At 47.4% G+C, this 21,661-nt stretch overlaps 1 protein-coding gene across 5 annotated transcripts in view; it reads left to right on the forward strand.

Annotated features, from left to right (window-relative positions):
* hnf1ba (HNF1 homeobox Ba) overlaps positions 1-21,661 on the forward strand; it is a 131,068-nt gene that overhangs the window by 81,437 nt on the left and 27,970 nt on the right. For 2 of the 5 annotated variants that reach the window (XM_078224804.1, XM_078224807.1), the window contains exons 5-7: positions 7,664-7,783; positions 9,447-9,610; positions 19,417-19,558. In XM_078224804.1, coding sequence (XP_078080930.1) covers positions 7,664-7,783; positions 9,447-9,610; positions 19,417-19,558 — 426 coding nt within the window. The remainder of the gene's footprint in view (positions 1-7,663; positions 7,784-9,446; positions 9,611-19,416; positions 19,559-21,661) is intronic. The other 3 variants (XM_078224806.1, XM_078224808.1, XM_078224809.1) reach the window with 3 other exon arrangements.

Here is a 21,661-nt window from a genome sequence, read left to right on the forward strand (position 1 = left end):
AGAAACGGGTTTTTTTATTCATTCATGGGACATGGGCCAACATTTATTGCCCATCCCTAGTCGCCCTTGAACTGAGTGGCTCGCTCAGCCATTTCAGAGGGCAGTTGAGAGTCAACCACATTGCTGTGGCTCTGGAGTCACATGTAGGCCAGACCAGGTAAGGATGGCAGATTTCCTTCCCTCAAGGACATTAGTGAACCAGATGGGTTTCTCCAACAATCTACAATGGTTTCATGGTCATTAGTAGATTCTTAATTCCAGATATATTTTATTGAATTCAAATTCTACCACCTGCCATGGCGGGATTCGAACGTGGATCCCCAGAACATTAGCTGAGTTTCTGGATTAATAGTCTAGCGACAATATTATTAGGCCATCACCTCCCTGAGGCAGATGTAGAGGCAAAAGAGTTACATAGGATTTACAGGGCAGTATGGTGGCACAGTGGTTAGCACTGCTGCCTCACAGCGCCAGGGACCCGGGTTCGATTCTGGGCTTGGGTGACTGTCCGTGTGGAGTTTGTACATTCTCCTCCTGTCTGCGTGGGTTTCCTCCGGGTGCTCCGGTTTCCTCCCACACTCCAAAGATATGCAGGTTAGGTGGATTGGTCAGGCTAAATTGTCCATTAGTGTGTCCCAAGATGTATCGGTTAGGCGGATTGGCCTTGTTAAATGCGTGGGATTGTGGGAATGGGGCAGGAAGAGGGTGGGCCTGGGTGGGATGCTTTTTCGGCGAGTCACTGCAGATTGGCGTCCCCCTGCACTGTCGGGATTCTATGACTTCACAAGCATTCATCTAAGATATTATGAATGGCCAATGCAAGAACAGATTTTCCTCCTTTTGACAGTTTTACAGGAGATTGGGTTGTAAAATAAAGACCTTTTATTAGACTCTGGACCATTGTTTGACCACTGGGCAACAGAACAAGTTAAGTATTTTACTGTCTTGCTGATGTTTACAAGGCAAACCATTGCAGCGTTGACTTGGATTAAAGGTGAAGAAACAGAGCACACCACTGAGTTTACAGAGAAAATTAATGAACCTTTATGGAAGCTTTGTGAAAAAAAACTTTTAGTCATTAACAGAAGGTCATGGAAATGCAGTCGAAAAGTGTTACTTCACCACGCCTATAATCAGATATCTCCATTTTGATATCCAGTTTATGCTGATCTGAGCAACTAATCCTTATTTAAGAAAATCAATGATCAATCAGTGGTGATTGCGTTAAAATGATTCACAGATATAGAGGTAAGACTACATTGTAGTCCTTAGGAAGAGATGACCACTTGCTGAGGTGGTGGGACTTTGGGTGTAAGGGTACAGTTACATATCACGGGCAATTATTGCCTGCCGGCATTGCTTCATTGCCTTTGGAATCAGTCAGGACTTTTCCTGAACTTTTGTTGAAGTTAGAATCCATAGAACCCCTACAGTGCAGAAGGAGGCCATTTGGTCCATCAAGTTTGCACCGACTCTCCAAAAGAGCATCGAGCCCCATGCATTTACCATGGCTAATCTGCCTAACCTACACAAAGGGGCAATTCAGCATGGCCAATCCACCTAACCTTATTATCTTTGGACTGTGGGAGGAAACCGGAGCACCCGGAGGAAACTCACGCAGACAAGGGGAGAACGTGCAAACTCCACACAGACAGTGACCCGAGGCCAGAATCCAACCTGAGTCCCTGGCGCTGTGAGGCAGCAGTGCTAACCACTATGCCACTCTAGTGCCCTGGTTTGTCCTTCTCCACTGTTTTGCCTCATCAGGAGTAAATGATAGTGGTGAGGGAGTTGTACACACTACCTAAAGGCTAAAGGGAAAATCAGTTCGCCTAACAACCTTTTCTATCCCAAATCTTCATAGGTTTGCATTTTAATTTAGTAATAATATTCAGTCTTTCTTGAGGAAATGAATACCATTATTTCCCTCCTGTTTTGCCGGAATTTTACCACCCCACCCACCACAAATCGGAGCGAGCGAGGGCCGTACAATGTGAAGGTCCGTTGACCTCGGGCGGGATTTTACGGTTCAGGATGAGCCAGGCCGTAAAATCCTGGCCACTGATTTTGACCGAGAAAGAAGGTAGCTTATTAGCGATCGGCAGCATGGTTTTGTGAAGGGGAGGTCATGTCTCATTTCTTTAAGGAAGTGACTGGAAAAATTGACCAGGGCAGGGCAGTGAATGTTGTATACACGGACTTTAGTAAAACCTTCGATAAGATGCAGAAGGTGAAGTCATATGGAATCCGAGGTGAGCTGGTAAGATGGATACAAAACTGGCTTGGGCATGGAAAAAAGTCTCACAACACCAGGTTAAAGTCCAACAGGTTTATTTGGTAGCAAACGCCATTAGCTTTTGGAGCGCTGCCCCTTCGTCAGGTGGAGTGGGAGATCTGTTCACAAACAGGGCATATAAAGACACAAACTCAATTTACAGAATAATGATTGGAATGCGAGTCTTTACAGCTAATCAAGTCTTAAAGGTACAGACAATGTGTGTGGAGAGAGCATTAAGCACAAGTTAAAGAGATGTGTATTGTCTCCAGACAGGACAGTTAGCGAGATTTTGCAAGTCCAGGCAAGTCGTGGGGGTTACAGATAATGTGACATGAACCCAAGATCCCAGTTGAGGCCGTCCTCATGTGTGCGGAACTTGGCTATCAGTCTCTGCTCAGCGACTCTGCGTTGTCGTGTGTCGTGAAGGCCGCCTTGGAGAACGCTGACCCGAAGATCAGAGGCCGAATGCCCGTGACCGCTGAAGTGTTCCCCAACAGGAAGAGAACAGTTTGGCCTGGTGATTGTCGAGCGGTGTTCATTCATCCGTTGTCGTAGCATCTGCATAGTTTCCCCAATGTACCATGCCTCGGGACATCCTTTCCTGCAGCGCATCAGGTAGACAACGTTGACCGAGTTGCAAGAGTATGTACTCTGTACCTGGTGGAAAGCATGTACACCTTTTGTTCCACCTGGTGGAAAGCATGGAAAGCAGAGAGTAGCAGCGAAAGGGTACTTTTCTAACTGGAGGTCAATGACAAGCGGTGTTCCACAAGGATCAGTGCTGGGGCCTCGGTTGTTTGTAATATATATAAATGATTTGGAGGAAAATGTAGGTGGTCTGATTAGTAACTTTGCAGATGATACAAAAACTGGGGGAGAAGCGGATAATGAGGAGGATTGTCAGAGGATACAGCAGGATATAACTCGGCTGGAGACCTGGGCCAAAAGATGGCAGATGGAATTTAACCCGGACAAATGTGAGGTGATGCGATTTAGAAGGTCTACTGCAGAAGGAAAGTATACAGTAAATGGTTGAGCCCTTAGAAATATTAGCATACAAAGGGATCTAGGCGTTTAGATCCACAGTTCCCTGAAGGTGGCAACTCAGGTGGACAAGATGGTCAAGAAGGTGTATGGCATGCTGGCCTTCATCGGCCGGGGCGTTGAGTATAGGAATTGGAAAATCATGTTGCAGCTGTATAAGACTTTGGTTAGGCTGCATTTGGAGTATTGTGTACAATTCTGGTCACCACACAGGATGTTGATGCATTGAAAAGGGTGTAGAAAGATTTACCATGAAGTTGCTTGGTTTGGAGGATGTGGACTGTGAAGAAAGGTTGAACAAACTTGGATTGTTTTCATTGGAGGATGAGGGGGGACCTGATAGAGGTTTACAAGATGATGACAGGCTTGGATAGGGTGGATAGTCAGAGTCTTTTTCCCAGGGTCAAAGGGTCAATTACTTGGGGGCATAGGTTGAAAGTGAGAGAGGGAAAGTTTAAAAGAGATGTAAGGGGCAAGTTTTTCACACAGAGGGTGGTGAATGCCTGGAACGCGCTGCCAGGGGAGGTGGTGGAAGCAGATTCTATAACAACATTCAGGAGGCATCTGGATAGATACATGAATAGGCAGGGAATAGAGGGATATGGACCATGTAGAGGCAAGAAAATATTAGATTAGAGAGGCATCTGTGTCAGCACAGACTTGATGGGTCGAAGGGCTGTTCCTGTGCGGTACTGTTCTTTGTGGAGAGAGGGTGATGGGACATTTGTTCTTCAGTCCTTGCCTACTGCCCCATTGAACCAGCCACTATTTGCTTATTAAGAGAGCCCCGGTGAGGGTTATCCTGCCAATATTTCCTCCACACTGGTTAGCACCCTATGCAGTGCCCCTCCGCAATGAGATCAGGCAGGGAATGGCCAAGCTGTGAGCCCATATCTGACCACCTCATTCCATGGCTGCTCCACTTGAAGGAAGGTCCTTGGTTCATTGCCTGCTGATGCCTATTCCTGAACTGTTTCCTTGGCAGGTTTGTTTTTGTTAGTGGTGGTGTTTACTATTGCCATACATTCTCAGGGGCAGGGCGAGGGGGTGAGTTCGAAGTCAACCTCAGCCGGAACAGGAATCGAACTTGCGCCGTTGGTATTATTCTGAACCACATCCCGGCCCTCCAGCTCGCTGAGCTAACCAAGGCACTCCGTGACATTGCAAGTTGTGCTGCTTAACCATTAATTAAACCTCCACAACATTGGGGAGGCAATGGCCCAGTGCTATTATCGCTAGATTGTTAACCTAGAAACTCAGCTAATGTTTGGGGACCCAGATTCGAATCACGCCGCGGAATTTGAATTCAATAAAAAATATCTGGGATTAAGAATCTGCAGATGACTGTGAAGCCATTGTTGGTGTGGTGGACCTCAGTTGTGCCTTTGTCCTATATGGACCACCGTTGTGTGTGTTTGTCATACCTGGACACATCCCCTTCCAGTTTGGTTCCTCCCCTCAGCACCTAGTATAAAGGTGGCTGTCTCCTCCCCCTTGTTCAGTCCAGGTCGGCTATTTGTTGGGATCTGCTCCTGATTCTGTTGTGAATAAAAGCCTACACTTATATTGGCATATCGGTAGTCTTTCGCCTTATTGATAGCGCATCAGTTGGAAAAAACCATTTGGTTCACTAAGGTCTTTTAGTGAAGGAAATCTGCCGTTGTTACCTGGTCTGGCCTACTTGTGACTCCAGAGCAATATGGTTGACTTTCAACTACCCTCCAAGAGCTACTAGGACTGGACAATAAGTGTTGGCCAACCAGTGACGTCCATGTCCCATGAATGAAAAGAAAATGAACAAAGGAATGAATCATTGGCCTGATCACATTTTATTCAAACTTTCCCCTCCTGGAGCTCTGGCGCAGTTAGGTTGGAGTTCTATGGCCCTCTGATCGTTCACTAGACTATCCATTGGTTGTGCATGAGCCACGGTGGTGAAAACCCCCCCCCCCCCAGATAGCAATCAGCAGCTGCCCCGACCCCTCCTGAAGATCGAAACCTGTGGTAGTTAGGATCGGCTAACGCAGAGAGAGCTGCTTAGCTCCTGGCGCATTTTTCCCCAACGCCGGCATCTCCACACCACGTAGGGAGGCAGAGGTCTCAAAAACATTCAGAGAGGTGACAAAATCGCTGGTGTCCATGAGAGGATCGTTGCTGTGTTTTCTGAGCAGCTTGTGGAAGGAGTTGCTGAAAAAACAAACCAACGTCACAATGTCAGAAAAATGAAGGAAGTTGGCAATTGTGAAAAATGGTGACAAGAGTTACACTGGAATATTCAATAATGCCATCACCTTGGCATTGCACAATGTTTGTCCTGGACATGAGTTAAACTGCTTGTGTTGGCAGCTCTCCAGCTATGATCGGGGTTTTGTTTTCAATGCCACTGAAAGGCTGCTTTCAAGGGACGATGATCGAGCGACGACCAAACAGATTTATCAATCATAAATCACACAAGTTACCATAATTGAGCTCATTTTTCATCGCGCAAATGGTCTGCAGCTAAAAATGTTCTCCTTTTCAGCTGCTCTGTTCCTGTACTCCGGAATGTTTGGTCTTGCTTCTCCCGGCTTGTCACCTCCCTCCCTGCATTTAAAATGGCCTCTCTGCCGAAGCCTTTCCCCACCTACGCTAACCCTCTGCATTTTCTCTTATTCCCTTATTAGAATAAGAGGTGGCGGGTATAGGTTGAGAGGCGGTAGGTTCAAAACTGAGGAACGACACCCCGCAGAGGCCCCATTGCGTGGTGGAGTCTGAATCATAGAAACATAGAATCCCTACAGTGCAGAAGGAGGCCATTCGGCCCATCGATCCTGCGCTGACAACAATCCCATCCAGGCCCTATTCCCGTAACCCCATGCATTTGCCCTAGCTAGTCCCCCTGAGACTAAGGGGCAATTGAGCATGGCCAATCCACCTAACCCGCACAACTTTGGATTGTGGGAGGGAACCGGAGCACCCGGAGGAAACCCACGCAGATACGGGGACAATGTGCAAACTCCAGACAGACAGTGACCTGAGGCCGGAATTGAACCCGGGTCCCTGGCACTGTGAGGCAGCAATGCTAACCACTGTGCCACCATGCCGCCTGTGTTGCCGCTGAAAGGCTGCTTCCAAGGGACGATGATCGACAATCAAAGATCATCCAAGTTACCATTAATGGGTTCATTTTTCATAGCGCAAATGGTTAAATCATTGAATGGTTTCAAGAAGGAGATAGATATATTTCTGATTTTAAAAAAGGGATAAAGGGATGTGGGGAACAGGTGGGGAGGTGGATTTGAGACCAGGGAGAGATCAACCATGATCTGATTAAATGGCGGAGCAGGCTCGAAGGGCTGAATTTGCCTCCTTCTGCTCCTAATTCTTATGTTCCTCCTATTCAATATCCACTGTTTTTCCTCTTTCACCATATCCCATAGCTGTTGATATTTGCAAAATGTGGAGCAACGCTGCCTCTAATTCAGTAACTTTTAAATTCAAGCTCAACTCCAAAGATTTGAACACATAATCTAGGCTGATGTTTCAGTGCAGCGCTGAGGGGATGCTGCACTGTTGGAGGTGCTGTTTTTTTAAAATATAAAACCGAGAACCCATCTGCCTTCTCTTATGCGAATGTAAAATGTGCCTTGTCACTTTTTGCAGATCGAGGGAGTTCACTCCTGCTCTGGCCAATAATTATCCTTCAACCAAAACCTCAAAATGATTGGCTGGTCATTTACCTCATCGCTGTTTGTGGGAACTTGCTATGTAAACATTGGTTGTCACGTTTGTCCGTTAAGCACGCACACAACAGTGGCTGCATTACATAAATGTTTAATTGGCTACGAAACACCTTAAGTTGCCCCCAGGATGTTGAACGTTCTGTATAAATACACATTCCTTTGTTTAAAATTCATTTGTGGGACATGGGCGTTGCTGTCTGGCCAGGATTTATTGCCCATGCCAGATGCCCGAGGGCAGTTGAGAGTCACCCACATTGCTGTAGCTCTGGAGTCACATGTAGGCCAGACCTGGCCAGGATGGCAGATTTCCTTCCCTAAAGAACATTAGTGAACCAGATGGGTTTTTCCGAAAATGATTTCATGTAGATTCTTGATTCTAGATATTTTTTATTGAATTCAAATTCCACCATCTGCCATGACGGGATTCAAACCCAGGTCCCCAGAACATTAGCTGAGTTTCTGGATTAATAATCTAGCGATAATAGCGCTAGGCCATCGCCTCCCCACATGGGTTTCACTACAGAAATGCAATTTGTTGTTGTCTGTCCGTGTTTTTTTGTTAAATTTATTTATTTATTTTCATTTTATCTTTCTTTCTCCCCATTTTCTCCCCTCATAGGCCACTCGCTGCCCGGTATCTTCCTTCATGAAGGAAGTCAAGGTTCTCTTGGCTATGAACATCTCCACAACCATCAGTGCCCCAACATGGCCAGCTGGCAGGAGGTGCTACTCAGTCAGGGTGAGCCGGGCAGTAGTGCTTTTATTTCCTCAGGATGTTAACGCCTCACTGACAAAACCCGCCCCACCCAGGCAAACCTTGGGCAGCCTGGAGAGTCGGCCTCAGTAATCTCCACACTGCGAGAGACTCTCAACCTCAATTCCCCCCCCCCCCCTCCTTCACCTCCCCCCTCTAAAAGCAAGGGTTGGGCTGAAAGAAATGCCGCATCCACCATACTTCGTGGTCATAAACAGCAGTTCGGGTGTTTGATGCTAACTTTATCTCTTGTTCACCCCATAGGGCAGCACGGTGGCACAGCGGTTAGCACTGCTGCCTCACAGCGCCAGGGACCCGGGTTCGATTCCCGGCTTGGGTCACTGTCTGTGCGGAGTCTGCACGTTGTCTGCGTGGGTTTCCTCTGGGTGCTCCACAGTCCGAAAGACGTGCTGGTTAGGTGCATTAGCCATGCTAAATTCTCCCTCAGTGTACCCGAACAGGCCGCGGAGTGTGGCGACTAGGGAATTTTCGCAGTAACTTCATTGCAGTGTTAATGCAAGCGCACTTGCGACACCAATAAATAAACTTAAACTTATCCAAGAGCGCAAGGTTTAAAGTGATTGCTACATTAAGATTGAAGTACTCTGCTCACATGAATCTTCCTGCTCACAAGCATTTTCTGTGCACGAGATCTGCCATGACATTCGATTGTATGTGCTACCATTTTGTTCAATTACTTCTGGTTAAATGCATCTAACCCCTGAGTTATGCAGATTCTGTTAGCCTGTTAAGAAGTGCCTTCTCCTTTCCTTTAGGGACGTTAGTCCAATCAGTCAAAAACTTAGGGACAAGTTGGCAAGTATTAGGGGCACATATGGGGTAGTGTAGAAGTTTCACCAAAACAGAGCACCTCCTCTTCCTTGTCTCGTTGTTCTGGTCTTCCTATCAAGGTATTAACTTGCAGGATTATCTGAGACTGAGTGGGAAAAATCCCAGGTTGTAGTGACAGGTCTACTCCCTCCGTGCGCAGTTAGGAGGCCAGGCCAGTTGATCAATCATCAACATTAAGGTGGAGATTTGCCGATCTGTTGGGTGCATGTGTCAAGTTGCCTTCCGTGCGACTGACTGCCATTGCAGATCACCGTCCAGATAAGTATCCTGTTTGGAATTAATGGGCGGAGGGTTGAGCACGTTCGAAAGAACATCGGAGCTTTGTCATGAGTTACATGAGTCAGGATTGCATCTAGATCTTATCGCATAATGCAGCTTAAAAAAGCCAATTATTATTGAGAGAAGAAATCCGACGGGGGCTGAAATTCTGAACTGTATTTAGTTTTATCCTCTTGCTTTTTCCTCTGTTATAAAGTTGAATGTCCCCTTTGACATGTGTCAGAGTTTGATGTTCTTATCACGTCTAGTTTTGTGCCCAGCAATGCAGATCTTCACATCCTAATGATTAGTGGGAACGCAGGTCAGAGCACTGACTGACATACTTAAACACACCAGAGACCTTTTACCTTTGCCCCCACCATCGTGTCAGCATTTATTTACTTCACGCGTTCGGTTTTTTTTTTGCGTGTGTTTGCTCTCAGTTAGGCCTTGTCACTTCAGAGGCTAAAATAGAATTCAATCCACTGTGACGCGTTCGGTCGCTTTAAATCTATTTTTTTTTGTTGTTTCTGCGCAGCAGGTGTGCGATATGGCCAGCAAGGGACCAACGAAGTCTCCTCTTCCACAGCAATCAGCCACCATGGCAACAGCGCCATGGTAACGAGCCAAACAGTTTTACAGCAAGTCTCGCCGGCCAACCTGGACCCAAGCCACAGTCTGCTGTCACCTGATGGCAAGATGGTGAGTACACCTGCACCATTGTAACTGCAGTGCTGATAAGATAAGGGTGGCGGGGGGGTGGTGGGGGTGGGGGGTGGGTGGGGGGGTTTGCTGAGAAGGCAAAACAAACAAGTCTCTTTCTAATGGCGGACTGCCTCAGATAAAACAATGAAAGCTTTGTCGGAAAGGAAGATCTGGATTCCAAAATAAGTTGGGACTGAAAGGCAGTGCTCTAACCCTTAGCCTGCACGGCACTAAAGGTGCAGGTTCTGTATTCAACCAATAAAGTTGACAAAGAAACCCTTTTTAATGTATTGATTCCAAGTTGTGTTCTGGGCGTGATGCTATTCTTTATCACTGACATTGATAATAAGCTCGTTTGTTTCATTTTTTTTTCACTCAGTTTCTTTGACATCCCCTTTTCCCAGTAACTTCATTGCAGTGTTAATGTAAGCTTACTTGTGACACTAATAGATAAACTTAAAACTGTCTGGTATTGCCCTACTTAACATTTTCACAGAAACTTCATTGCAGTGTTAACGTAAGCCTTTGACAAAGGGTCTCGAAACTGATGCGCGATTAAATCACTCGGGAGGCTGGATTGTACCCAGGAAATAAAGGCTTTTATTACTGACAAGAATGGAGCACACTATATACAATACAATCCCAGACTAAAGGGTCACCAGGCAGTGCAGTGACCTTTATACTCCTCCAGGTAGGCGGAGCCAACTGGAGTGTATCACAGAACAATATCAACAGGTAGAACAGCCCAACCCTAACCCCAACAGTGACAACAGTAACATCTCTACAAACACCCATAGTGCTGACCATCCATGGCTCAGCACTCATAGTGGTAACCAACTATGGTTCACCACAGAAACGTCAGCTCTTTTCTCTCCTCACAGATGCTGCCAGACCTGCTGAGATTTTCCAGCATTTTCTCTTTTGGTTAATGTAAGCCGACTTGTGACTAATAAATAAATAAATACATTTCCAAAGCCAATTCATTCGATGTGAACACAGGAGGGGACCATTAAGGCCTGTCACGCCATTCAATACGGTGCACCCCAGGACACTCTCTCTTCCACCTTCTTCCACCGGGAAAAAGATACAAAAGCCTGAGATAACGTAGCAACCGACTCAAGAACAGCTTCTTCCCTGCTGCCATCAGACTTTTCAACTGACCTACCTCGCACTAAGTTGATCTTTCTCTACACCCTACATTCTGCACCCTCTCCTTTCCATCTCCCCTCTGTAATCTATGAATGGTATGCTTTGTCTGTATCGCGCACAAGAAATAATACTTTTCCCTGAATCCCAATACATGCGACAATAATAAATCAAATCAAATCATGGCCGATCTTGCGCTTCCCTGCCCGCTCCCCATCTCCTTTGATCCCCTGAGAGACCTGTCTGCCCCAGCCTTAAATATATCCAACGACGGAGCATCCACATTGCTCTGGGGTGGAGCATTCCAAAGATTAACAACCCTCTGAGTGAAGTAATTTCTCTTCATCTCAGTCGCAAGTGATCGGCCCCCTATCCCGAGACTGCGCCCCCCCCCCCCCCCATGCCCACCCCCACCTCGTGTTTTAGATTCCCCGACCAGCTGAAACAATCTCTCAGCGCCTACCCTATCGAGCCCCTCCTGAATCTTGTACGTTTTGATGCGATTCTGCCTCATTCTTCTAAACTCCAGAGAAAACAGACCCCAGTTTGCTCAACCTCTCATCATAGGCTAAGCCCCTCATCCCAGGGACTAATTTAGTGAACCTTCACGGCACCACCTCCAATGCCAGTGTGGGCAAACTTTTCCCCAAAAAATCACTAAGTGTCATATCGGGCGAAAAAACCGGTGCGATTCACCTCGGTATCCGGCAGGAACCTGATCACAATCTTCCGACACTTAGTCCTTTCTTGGGCAGGGGCAAGTTTTGCGCCGGTTCAGAGAGTTGGGGGTGGGAGGCGGGGGGGTCTAAACACACCGGCAAGTCCAGCTTCACAGAGATCGGGGCGCTGCTTTTAAACGGCACCCCCATCTCAAAGTGACATTGAAGACCCCCCTCCACAGATATCGGGACGCCCCCTCATTGATGGCATGTTCCTCCCATCCAAACATAGCTCACCAGCCTGATCTACACCCTCACCCCCACCCCACCAAAACATAGCGCACCCACCTGATCTACACTCACCCACCCAAACATAGCTCACCAGTCTGATTTACATCGCCCCCCCCCCCACCAAAACATAGCTCACCAGCCTGACTGTCAAGCCCCCCCCACCCACCCCGAACATAGCTCACCAGCCTGATCTACACCCTCACCCCACCCAACCATAGCTCACCAGCCTGTTCTATACCCTCACCCCTCCCCCCACCCAAACATAGCTCACCAGCCTGATCTCCACCCACACCCCCACCCAAACATAGCTCACCAGCTTGATCTACACCCTCACCCCCACCCCCCCCAACCATAGCTCACCAGCCTGTTCTATACCCTCACCTTTCCCCCCACCCAAACATAGCTCACCAGCCTGATCTACACCCACCCACCCCCCCACCCAAACATAGCTCACCAGCCTGATCTACACCCATTCTCCACCCAAAGATAGCTCACCAGCCTGATCTATACCCACCCACACGCCCCCACCTTGACATAGCTCACCAGCCTGATTGCCAACCCCAAACCCCCCCCCCCACCCCGAAGATAGCTTGCTGGTCTGATCTTCCAACACATTCCCAAACCTAAATCGCTGGCATTGGGGAATCGGGGCCGCTCAGTAGGTCCACCTTCATGCCCCGCCCCTTCATGCCCCACCCCTTTGGGTCCCACCCCCTTATGCCCTGCCGCTTCAGGCCCTGCCCCTTGGCTCTGCCTAATTGGTACTGCCAGGGTGCCAGTGGGCAGTGCCAGGGCACTTCCCAGCCATGTCACCAACCACCCGGGGGCTCCAATAGCCTTCGAGCCCCCCAAGCCCTCAGCCTGGCCATCATCACCGGTCTCTGTTTGTAATTCGCTCCAGATACACATTGCGCCCTGGGGGCGGAGAATCCTGGGAGAATCCGTCTTGAAACTGACTAAACTGGGTGGGAACCAGATTAAGCGGGGTTGGGAGAATCCCAAAGGGGGTTCTTGCCAGTGCTAAACACGCAAGGCCCCTCTCCCGTGATTCTCCAACACCGCCCATGATCTGTGCATGGGGGCGCGGGGGCAGAGAGTCTCCCCTATGTCTTTCCTGAAATGTGGAGACCAAAACTGTCCCCAATACTCCAGATGTGGTCTCACTAAACCCTGTATAGATCTAGCAAGACTGCTTTATTCCTGTACCCCAATTCCCTTACAATAAAGGCAAACGTGCCATTTGCCTTCCTAATTGCTTCCTGTACCTATATGTTAACAGTTTGCACTCCTTGTATGAGGATACCCAAGCCTCTTTCAACATCTACAGTTAGAAGTTCCTCACCTTTTAAAAAAAAATTCAGTTTTTATGTTCTTTCGACCAAAGTGAATAACTCCACACTTCCCTACATTATAATCCATCTGCCCATTCACCTAACCTGTTTACATCTCTTTGCAACCTCTATATGTCCTACTCACAGCTTACCTTCTCACTTAGCTTTGTTTCATCAACAAACTAAACATACATTACTCTCTGTCTTTTCGTCCACGTCATTAGTATAGATTGTAAATAGCTGAGGGCCCAGCACTGATCCTTGTGGTACTCCACTATTCAATACCTTTCAACTTGAAAAAGTCCCAAAGATGGGATTTTCTTGTTGAGTTTTTGTTTTTCCATGGAATGTGTTTTTGTTGACATTTTGAATTGTTTCATTAAATGTTCTCCACTGTCCATTTACAGCCATACCTTTCAGTCTATAGATGCAATTTACCTTAATCAGTTCACCCTCACACCTACGCAATTGGTTTTGTTTAAGTTTAAGGTTCTTGTTTGCGACTTCAAATTTAATTTGGAATACAATGGTATTATGATCACTATTTCCCAGTGGATCTTCTACCACAGCATTGCTAATTAACCCTGCTCCATTACACAATACCAGATCTAATGTAGCTTCATCCCTAGTTGGTTCCAAAATGTATTTGCCTAAGAAACTGGCACAACTTTCCAGAAACGTCTTTTTAGACCCAGACTTGCCAATTTGATTTCCCAGTCTATCTGAAGAAAGTTGCCCCACAATTATTACACTGTCTTTGTTATAAGCTCCAATGTTTTGTTTCAATTACAATTACTGTTAGGGGAACCTATAAATCACTACCACCAGTGTTTTCTGACTCTTGCTGCTTATAATTTGTTTTATTCATTCATCGCTGGCTTGGCTAGCGTTTACTGCCCATCCCTGAGGGCAATTTAAGAGTCAACCACATTGCTGTGTGACAGGAGTCACATGTAGGCAGATTCCCTAACGGACATTAGTGAACCAGATGGTTTTTTGCGACAATGCTTTCATGATCAGCTTGGACTTTTTAATTCCAGCTTTTTTATTGACTTCAAATTTCACCATCTGCCATGGTGGGATTGGAACCCATGACCCCAGAGCATTACCCTGGGTCTCTGGATTACTATTACTCTGCATCATTTCTCTTCCTCCTCCAATCCATTGGTTTTTAACTTTTTTGGGATGCAGGGAGGTGGATGGGGAACTGGCTTTGCTTTGCCCTGCACTCACCTTGGTCAAAATGGCCGATGCCAGGACACAGGGTCAGGAAACCAACACGTCGGCCTGCGTTGATGTTTTTGGGCTCCGCCTGCCTTTGCTCCCAACTTCAGCAAGGCCGGAAGATCCTTACTCTTGATTGGGCACTTGTCTCAGCCCTGCCAATGGAAGTGCCTCATCCACCAAACAGCTAGGCATGTTGGAACACTTCCCATCAAAGCTCCCGTGAATCCCAGGCAAAACACTGAGCTTAGATGTTCAGTAGCATCCATGCCATTCTCCTGGGAAGAACAACAGACCATTTTGGGATGTGGTACATTAGGAAGAACTGAGACTTGCTCATTGATTGGAGAATGCAACTTAGACTGCTGGGATCAATAGGAACATTTCCAGCATAGAGAAAAGGGCATGAAAGGAAGAGATTTTCTTCTCAAAATGCCCTCAAAAAACCCATTTGTTGATGGAGATTGATCATGGCCCTTGCAATATAAAACATAAACCGCCAAATTAATCTATAATCCCATTTAAAAGGGAAATGGGTAGATAGGTATATGGGGAGACATTGGCTTTGAGGTATTACCGCTGGCCTAGCAATCCAGAGACCCAAGGTGATGCTCTGGGGACCCGGGTTCGAATCCCACCGTGGCAGATGGTGAAATTTGAATTCAATAAAAATCTGGAATTAAGAATCTACTGATGATCACTGTTGATTGTTGTAAAAACCCATCTGGTTCACTAATGTCCTTACCCGGTCTGGCCTATATGTGACTCCAGAGCCATAGTAATGCAGTTGACTCTCCAAGGGTAACTCGGGATGGGCAATAAATGCTGGCATCCAGCGACACCCATGTCCCTGAAGATGAATGAATAGAAGAAAAATGGAATAAAATAAATTCAGTAAAGGGTGAATAGAAAAGCAAGGGAATGGGACTTTGTGGATAGTTCTGTCAGAGAACTAGCACAGGCACTAAAGGACGAATGTCTTCCTCCCTTCTTAGAATCATAGAATCCCTACAGTGCAGAAGGAGGCCATTTGGCCCATCGAGCCTGCACTGGCAATAATCCCACCCAGGCCCTATTCTTGAAACCCCATGTATTTACCCTTCTAAATCGTAAAATAATATGATTCTATGAGTGTGTAAAGAGAAAAGATGTGTTGACGGGCGAAATATTCTGGTCCCACCAGCAACGGACGGATCTTGAAAATTTGGAATGCGGCCCAAAGTCAGTTTCCAACTGGGGTGAAAACGGATTGTAATTCTCCCCTCCGTGTTCCAGACATTTCAACAAAATTCCTGTCAGGGTCACACAGCGGTTAGCACTGCTGCCTCACAGCACCAGGGACCTGGGTTTGATTCCCGGCTTGGGTCATTGTCTGTGTGGCGTTTGCACGTTCTCCCTGTGTCTGCGTAGGTTTCCTCCGGGTGCTCCGGTTTCCTCCCACAGTCCAAAGATGTGCAGGTTAGGTGGATTGGCTATGCTAAATTGTCCCTTAGTGTCAGGGAGACTAGCTAGAGTAAATGCATGGGGTTATGGGGATAGGGCCCGGGTGGGATTGTGGTTGGTGCAGACCTGATGGGCCGAATGGTCTCCTTCTGCACTGTAGGGATTCTATGATTCTATGTTCTATGACAATCAGCCTTAGAACCTTGTTCTAGGCTTTATTACAATTCTATCCTTTCATCTGTAGAGTGCAAATAATTCTTATAGAACATAGAACAGTACAGCACATAACAGGCCCTTCGGCCCACGATGTTGTGCCGAGCTTTATCTGAAACCAAGATCAAGCTATCCCACTCCCTATCATCCTGGTGTGCTCCATGTGCCTATCCAATAACCGCTTAAATGTTCCTAAAGTGTCTGACTCCACGATCACTGCAGGCAGTCCATTCCACACCCCAACCACTCTCTGCGTAAAGAACCTACCTCTGATATCCTTCCTATATCTCCCACCACGAACCCTATAGTTATGCCCCCTTGTAATAGCTCCATCCACCCGAGGAAATAGTCTTTGAATGTTCACTCTATCTATCCCCTTCATCATTTTATAAACCTCTATTAAGTCTCCCCTCAGCCTCCTCCGCTCCAGAGAGAACAGCCCTAGCTCCCTCAATCTTTCCTCATAAGACCTACCCTCCAAACCAGGCAGCATCCTGGTAAATCTCCTCTGCACTCTTTCCAGCGCTTCCACATCCTTCTTATAGTGAGGTGACCAGAACTGCACACAATATTCCAAATGTGGTCTCACCAAGGTCCTGTACAGTTGCAGCATAACCCCACGGCTCTTAAACTCCAACCCCCTGTTAATAAAATTCCTCTCAGGGTCGCACAGCGGTTAGCACTGCTGCCTCACAGCACAAAGGTTTTCCATTGATGGCCATTAATTTTGATTAGATTGTACCTGCAACCGTTTACCATTTAATGACGATTTACACTATTTGTTACTGGTGTGTAACTGCTCTCAGGGCTTTCCTCTGTAGAGGAGATGATGAGAATTAATTAGTGCCGGGAGTTACTCGCTGGAGGAATCATAGAGGAGACTCATGGAGTTGAAGAGTCACTAAGGAGACCATAGAAAGAGACTATTCGGCCCATTATGTTCATGCCAGCTCTTTATAGAACATTCTGGTCAGTCCCATTTCTCTGTCACCATGGCCCAGTGGCTTTATTTCCCTTCCATGCCCATCCAATTTCCTTTTGAAATTGTTCAACATGTTCACTTCCACCACCCTCTCATAGACAGTGGGCTCCAGGACATTCCCACTCGCTGCCTAAAAAGATTCTTCCTCCTGTTTCCCCTATCCTCCACCACGACCCCATCCCTCCAAACCCAACCATACCTCCTCCTCAGAACATTAAACCTGTGTTCCACAGTCCTTGTACCATCAACTAATGGCAAAAGCTGTTCTTAATCTATTTTATCCAAACTTGTCATAATCTTGTCAGCCTCTATTGTATCTCCCCTCAATCTCCTTTGATCCAAGGGGAAACAACCCCTCCTTTTCCAGCCTAACCTTGGAGCTAAACTCCTCATCAGTGGAACTATTTTGGCAAACCTCCTCTGTGCCCTTTCAGGGACCCTCACTCACATCCTTCCTGAAGTCTGGTGACCGGAACTGGACGCCGTACAATGGTTGTGGCCTAACCAGAGCTTCATAAAGGTTCGGGATAACTTTCATGCTTTTGTACTCAATCAATCAACATGAAGCCTAAGATCCCATCTGCTTTTCCACTCCCTCTCTCAATATAACCTGCCACTTTCAAAAATCGGAACCCTCAGGTCCCGCTGTCCTTTTAGACTTTTCAGAACATTGGCTGGGATTTTCAAACCTCCCACCCCAACCCCCATGGGAGGGCTGGATCCCGCTGGTGGGAGGGGTTGGATCCCGCTGGTGGGAGGGGTTGGATCCCGCTGGTGGTAGGCGCTGGATCCCAATGGTGGGAGTGTCTGGATCCTATGGGTGGGAGTGTCTGGATCCCGCTGGTGGAACGGTCGATCCCCCTGGTGGGAAGGGCTGGATCTTACTGGTGAGAGTGTCCAGATGCTGCTCGTGGGGGTGTCCCTATACTGCTGGTGGGAGATTCCGGATCCTTCCCATCCATTGAGTCTGCATTGTGTCACCCTGTCCCTTCCGCCAAAATGCATCATTTCACACTAAATTCCAGCAACCACTGCCCTGTCCATTTTGCTCGTTTAATATCTAGTCTATCTATCTCCTGCTGTAGCTGATTGCTGACATCCTCACTGCCTACCACACCTCCAGTTGGGTATCCATCATCAGCAAATTTTGAAATTCTATTCTATATTCTGATATTTGATTCAAAAGTAATGATCCTATCAATGACCTTTGGGGAACATTGCTGTCGACATTCTCCTGTCCTAAAAGAAACAACAGTGTATAACAACCCATTGTTTTTGTCCTTTATTTTTTTGCGCAAGTCAACATGTGTCCACTCAATGAGCTTGTTAACAAGCCCATCATGTGGAACTTTGTCAAATGCTTTCTTAAAATCCAGTCAGACAACATCCATTGCCTTCCCTTCATCTGTTCATCTTCATCAAAGAATTCAATTGGATTAGCCAAAACGTAATCTGTCTTTTACAAATCCATGCAGAAATGTTTGGAGTTGCTTGTGCTTCAGGTATATTTTTTTAAAATTAGAGTCACAAGTTGGCTTACATTAACACTGCAATGAAGTTACTGTGAAAATCCCCTAGTCGCCACACTCCGGCGCCTGTTCGGGGACACTGAGGGAGAATTTAGCACGGCCAATGCACCCTAACCAGCACGTCTTTCAGACTGTGGGAGGAAACCGGGGCACCCGGAGGAAACCCACACAGACAACATGCAGGCTCCGCTGGGAATTGAACCGGGTCCCCGGCACTGTGAGGCAGCAGTGCTAACCATTGTGCCACCGTGCTACCCAGTTCTCTAGAAGCCGGGGTCTCCCGTTAGGAGGGTAAGAATTGAGGAGTACAGGAAAAGACCTTTGATCCGAATATCCCATGTGGTCGGTCCCACCCACTTTACAATCGTAATCCTATCTGTACTTGTTTTGTAGCATTGTTAGGGATGATGACATTGGATTGGTGTGGGGCCAACCCTTGTTCACGACTCTCAGGAGCTGCTTCAGGTTATGAATCCCTGTAATGATGGCAGCCACTCATTGTGTCTGTACGCTTTGCAAAAGAAATCACCATTGTGTCCAGGGATAAAACCTAGAGCTTTCTCCTTGTGTCCATAAAAAACAGGAATTGTGTAAGGGTAAGTTTAGGGGTGACGTGTGGGGAAACTTTTTCACACAGTGGGTGGTGGGTGCCTGGTTCGTGCTGCCCGTGGAGGTGGTGGAAGCAGGCATGTTAGCAACATTCAAGGCGCATCTTGATAGATACATGAACGGAGGCAAACAGAGGGTAGAAACCATGCATCAATGCAGAGTTGGTGGGCCGAAGGGCCTGTTCCTGTGCTGTATTGTTCTTTGTTCAATAATGCATTCAAATACTTCCCGACTGTTTACAGATGTGATGACTCATTCAATGATGCACTTACATCCACTGGGGTGGAAAGGTGCCAGTACATGGGTAACCTTTGGGCTCAGGTTGGTGCGTTCGGACTGTGTTTAAGCTGTTTTTCTCTCTTCTCTCTCCGTTTAGATCACTGCCACAGGTGGGCCTCTGCCTCCAGTCAGCACCTTGACAAATATCCACAGCTTGTCACAGCCTCCACATCACAACCATCAACAAACGCAGAACCTCATCATCAACCCCCTCTCCGGAGTCATGGCGATCGCACAAAGTATGGCCTCTTTCCAAACTGGCACACTATATATATATATTGAGGGCGACATTCAGTCAGCTGCTTCTTTTGCTTTGCAGTGAAGAAGTGCACAGTGTTCTGGACACTTGCGTTCACAGGTGTTTATGTTTATTCATGAGGGATTTGCTACGGGGCCGTTGGCTCTGATGGCAAAATGGATCCCAAGTGGTGTGGCTCTGAGCCCACAGAGACTAATAATGTTATAACGGCCCACTCCTCATCTCGATTGAGTCGACTGGACTCTCGCTGAGGTACTAGAGGTTGAGTGAGAGTTCCCCAGAGAGGAGCCATGCTCAGACGGGGTACGTGTCTCTCCTTTTTTTGCTGTTATTTGTTGGCTGGATGTGGCTGTCACTGACCAGGCTGCAGTTGTTGTCCATCTGCAGTGGCCCTGAGAAATTGGGGGTCTTCACCTTGAATGGTGGTCCTTGTAGACATGGCTGTTAAGTGACAATCAGCAATACAGTGCCAACAATATATGTGCCCGAGCCATGATGGTGTGTCACTTGGAGGGGAATCTGGAGATGACAGTGTTTACATTTTATTGTCCTTCTCAGCAGTATAGAACAAGGGATTGGAAGGTGCAGTCACTTTGACAACCCCCCTCGACATTCAAAGGCATTACCATCGCTAAATCCCTTGCTATCAACAACCTGGGGGTTAGCATTGACCAGAAACTGAACTGAACTAGCCATATAAATACAATGGCTACTAGAGCAGGTCAAAGGCTATGAATCCTGTGGCAAGTAACTCACCTCCTGACTCTCCAAAACCTGTCCCCCATCTACAAGGCACAAGTCAGGAGTGTGATGGAATACTCCCCACTTATCTTGCTGGGTGCAGCTCCAACAACACTCAAGAAGCTTGACACCATCCAGGACATAGCAGCCCATCTGATTGCTACCCCTTCCACAAACAACTGCTTCTAATACATTTGCATCCTTCCTTAAATAAAATGACCAATACTGGAGACAGCAATCCAGAATAATGTCAATAATGATTTAGGCTGCAGTTGCACTATTTCTATTGGGGGCGATCTTACCAGAAATTGGTAAAGTGTCGGTTCTGGCAAGAAAACTGACGTGAAACTCTCCAGTCCCAGTGATCAATTTTCTCTCATGGTGTTGAGCCTCAATCTGAAAACAAAGAGTGGGCGTGGTTTATGCTGTCAGTCGTGGTGAGGTGAGGATTCTTTGGGTGGGATTTTTCAGCCGCGCTCACCCCAAAACCGGAAAATTCCACCCGCGGTCAACGGACCTTTGCCTGGTCCGCCCCCTCACCCACTACGATTCCCGTGGCGGGCGGGACGGGACAGGAAAATTCCCCCTTTAGAGTCAGGAACAGGCTCCACCGAGATCAGGACGCCATCTTTAGAGGAGACCCCCTATTGGTTCACAAGGCTCCCCCCCCACCCCCCGATCATCATCGGCATCCCCATCTCCCCCCATCATTGCCGGCATCCACATCCTTCTTCAGTGCACACTTCCCCTCCACCACAATAGATGAGCCTCCCAGTGAGGCTCCCCCTAGAGCCCGCCCCTGGCATTGCCCCTGTACAGGATGGTACTGCCAGTTTGGAGTCCCAACCTGTGCTGGGGGCAGTGCCAGAGGGCAGTGCAAGGGGGCACTGCCTGGCCACGTGCCTCTCCCCTGGGGGGGGGGAACTATACTAACCTTCGTGCCCCCTCAACAGGTTAACGTTTGGGTCAACCCATCGAGATACTCACGTCGATGAGATGTGAACATTTATTGAGGGGAGGATAATTTGATGAGAGGGGGTGGTGGGGATGGTTAAACGATGCAAATTGATTAAAGTCTATTAAAATCAGGTTCCCGTCCATAACTGATTACATCACCAACGAGGGGTGGAGAAGATTGCAATCTCACCGGCGAGCTCTGCGAATTCCGGTTTTCACTGGATTTTTGAGCCCCCTCCAGCGATCTCGCTCACGGACACAGCAAGCTCCAAGATCCTGCCCATAGTGCTGGTACAAGATGTCCTTCCTTCACACCATCACCGGGAAGTTGCAGCATTAATGTGGAGTCAAGGCTCAGCCTGACTCCCAAGCAAAGCAGAGACTC

Source organism: Mustelus asterias, chromosome 12 (genome assembly GCF_964213995.1).
Source record: "Mustelus asterias chromosome 12, sMusAst1.hap1.1, whole genome shotgun sequence".
Lineage (NCBI taxonomy): Eukaryota > Metazoa > Chordata > Chondrichthyes > Carcharhiniformes > Triakidae > Mustelus > Mustelus asterias.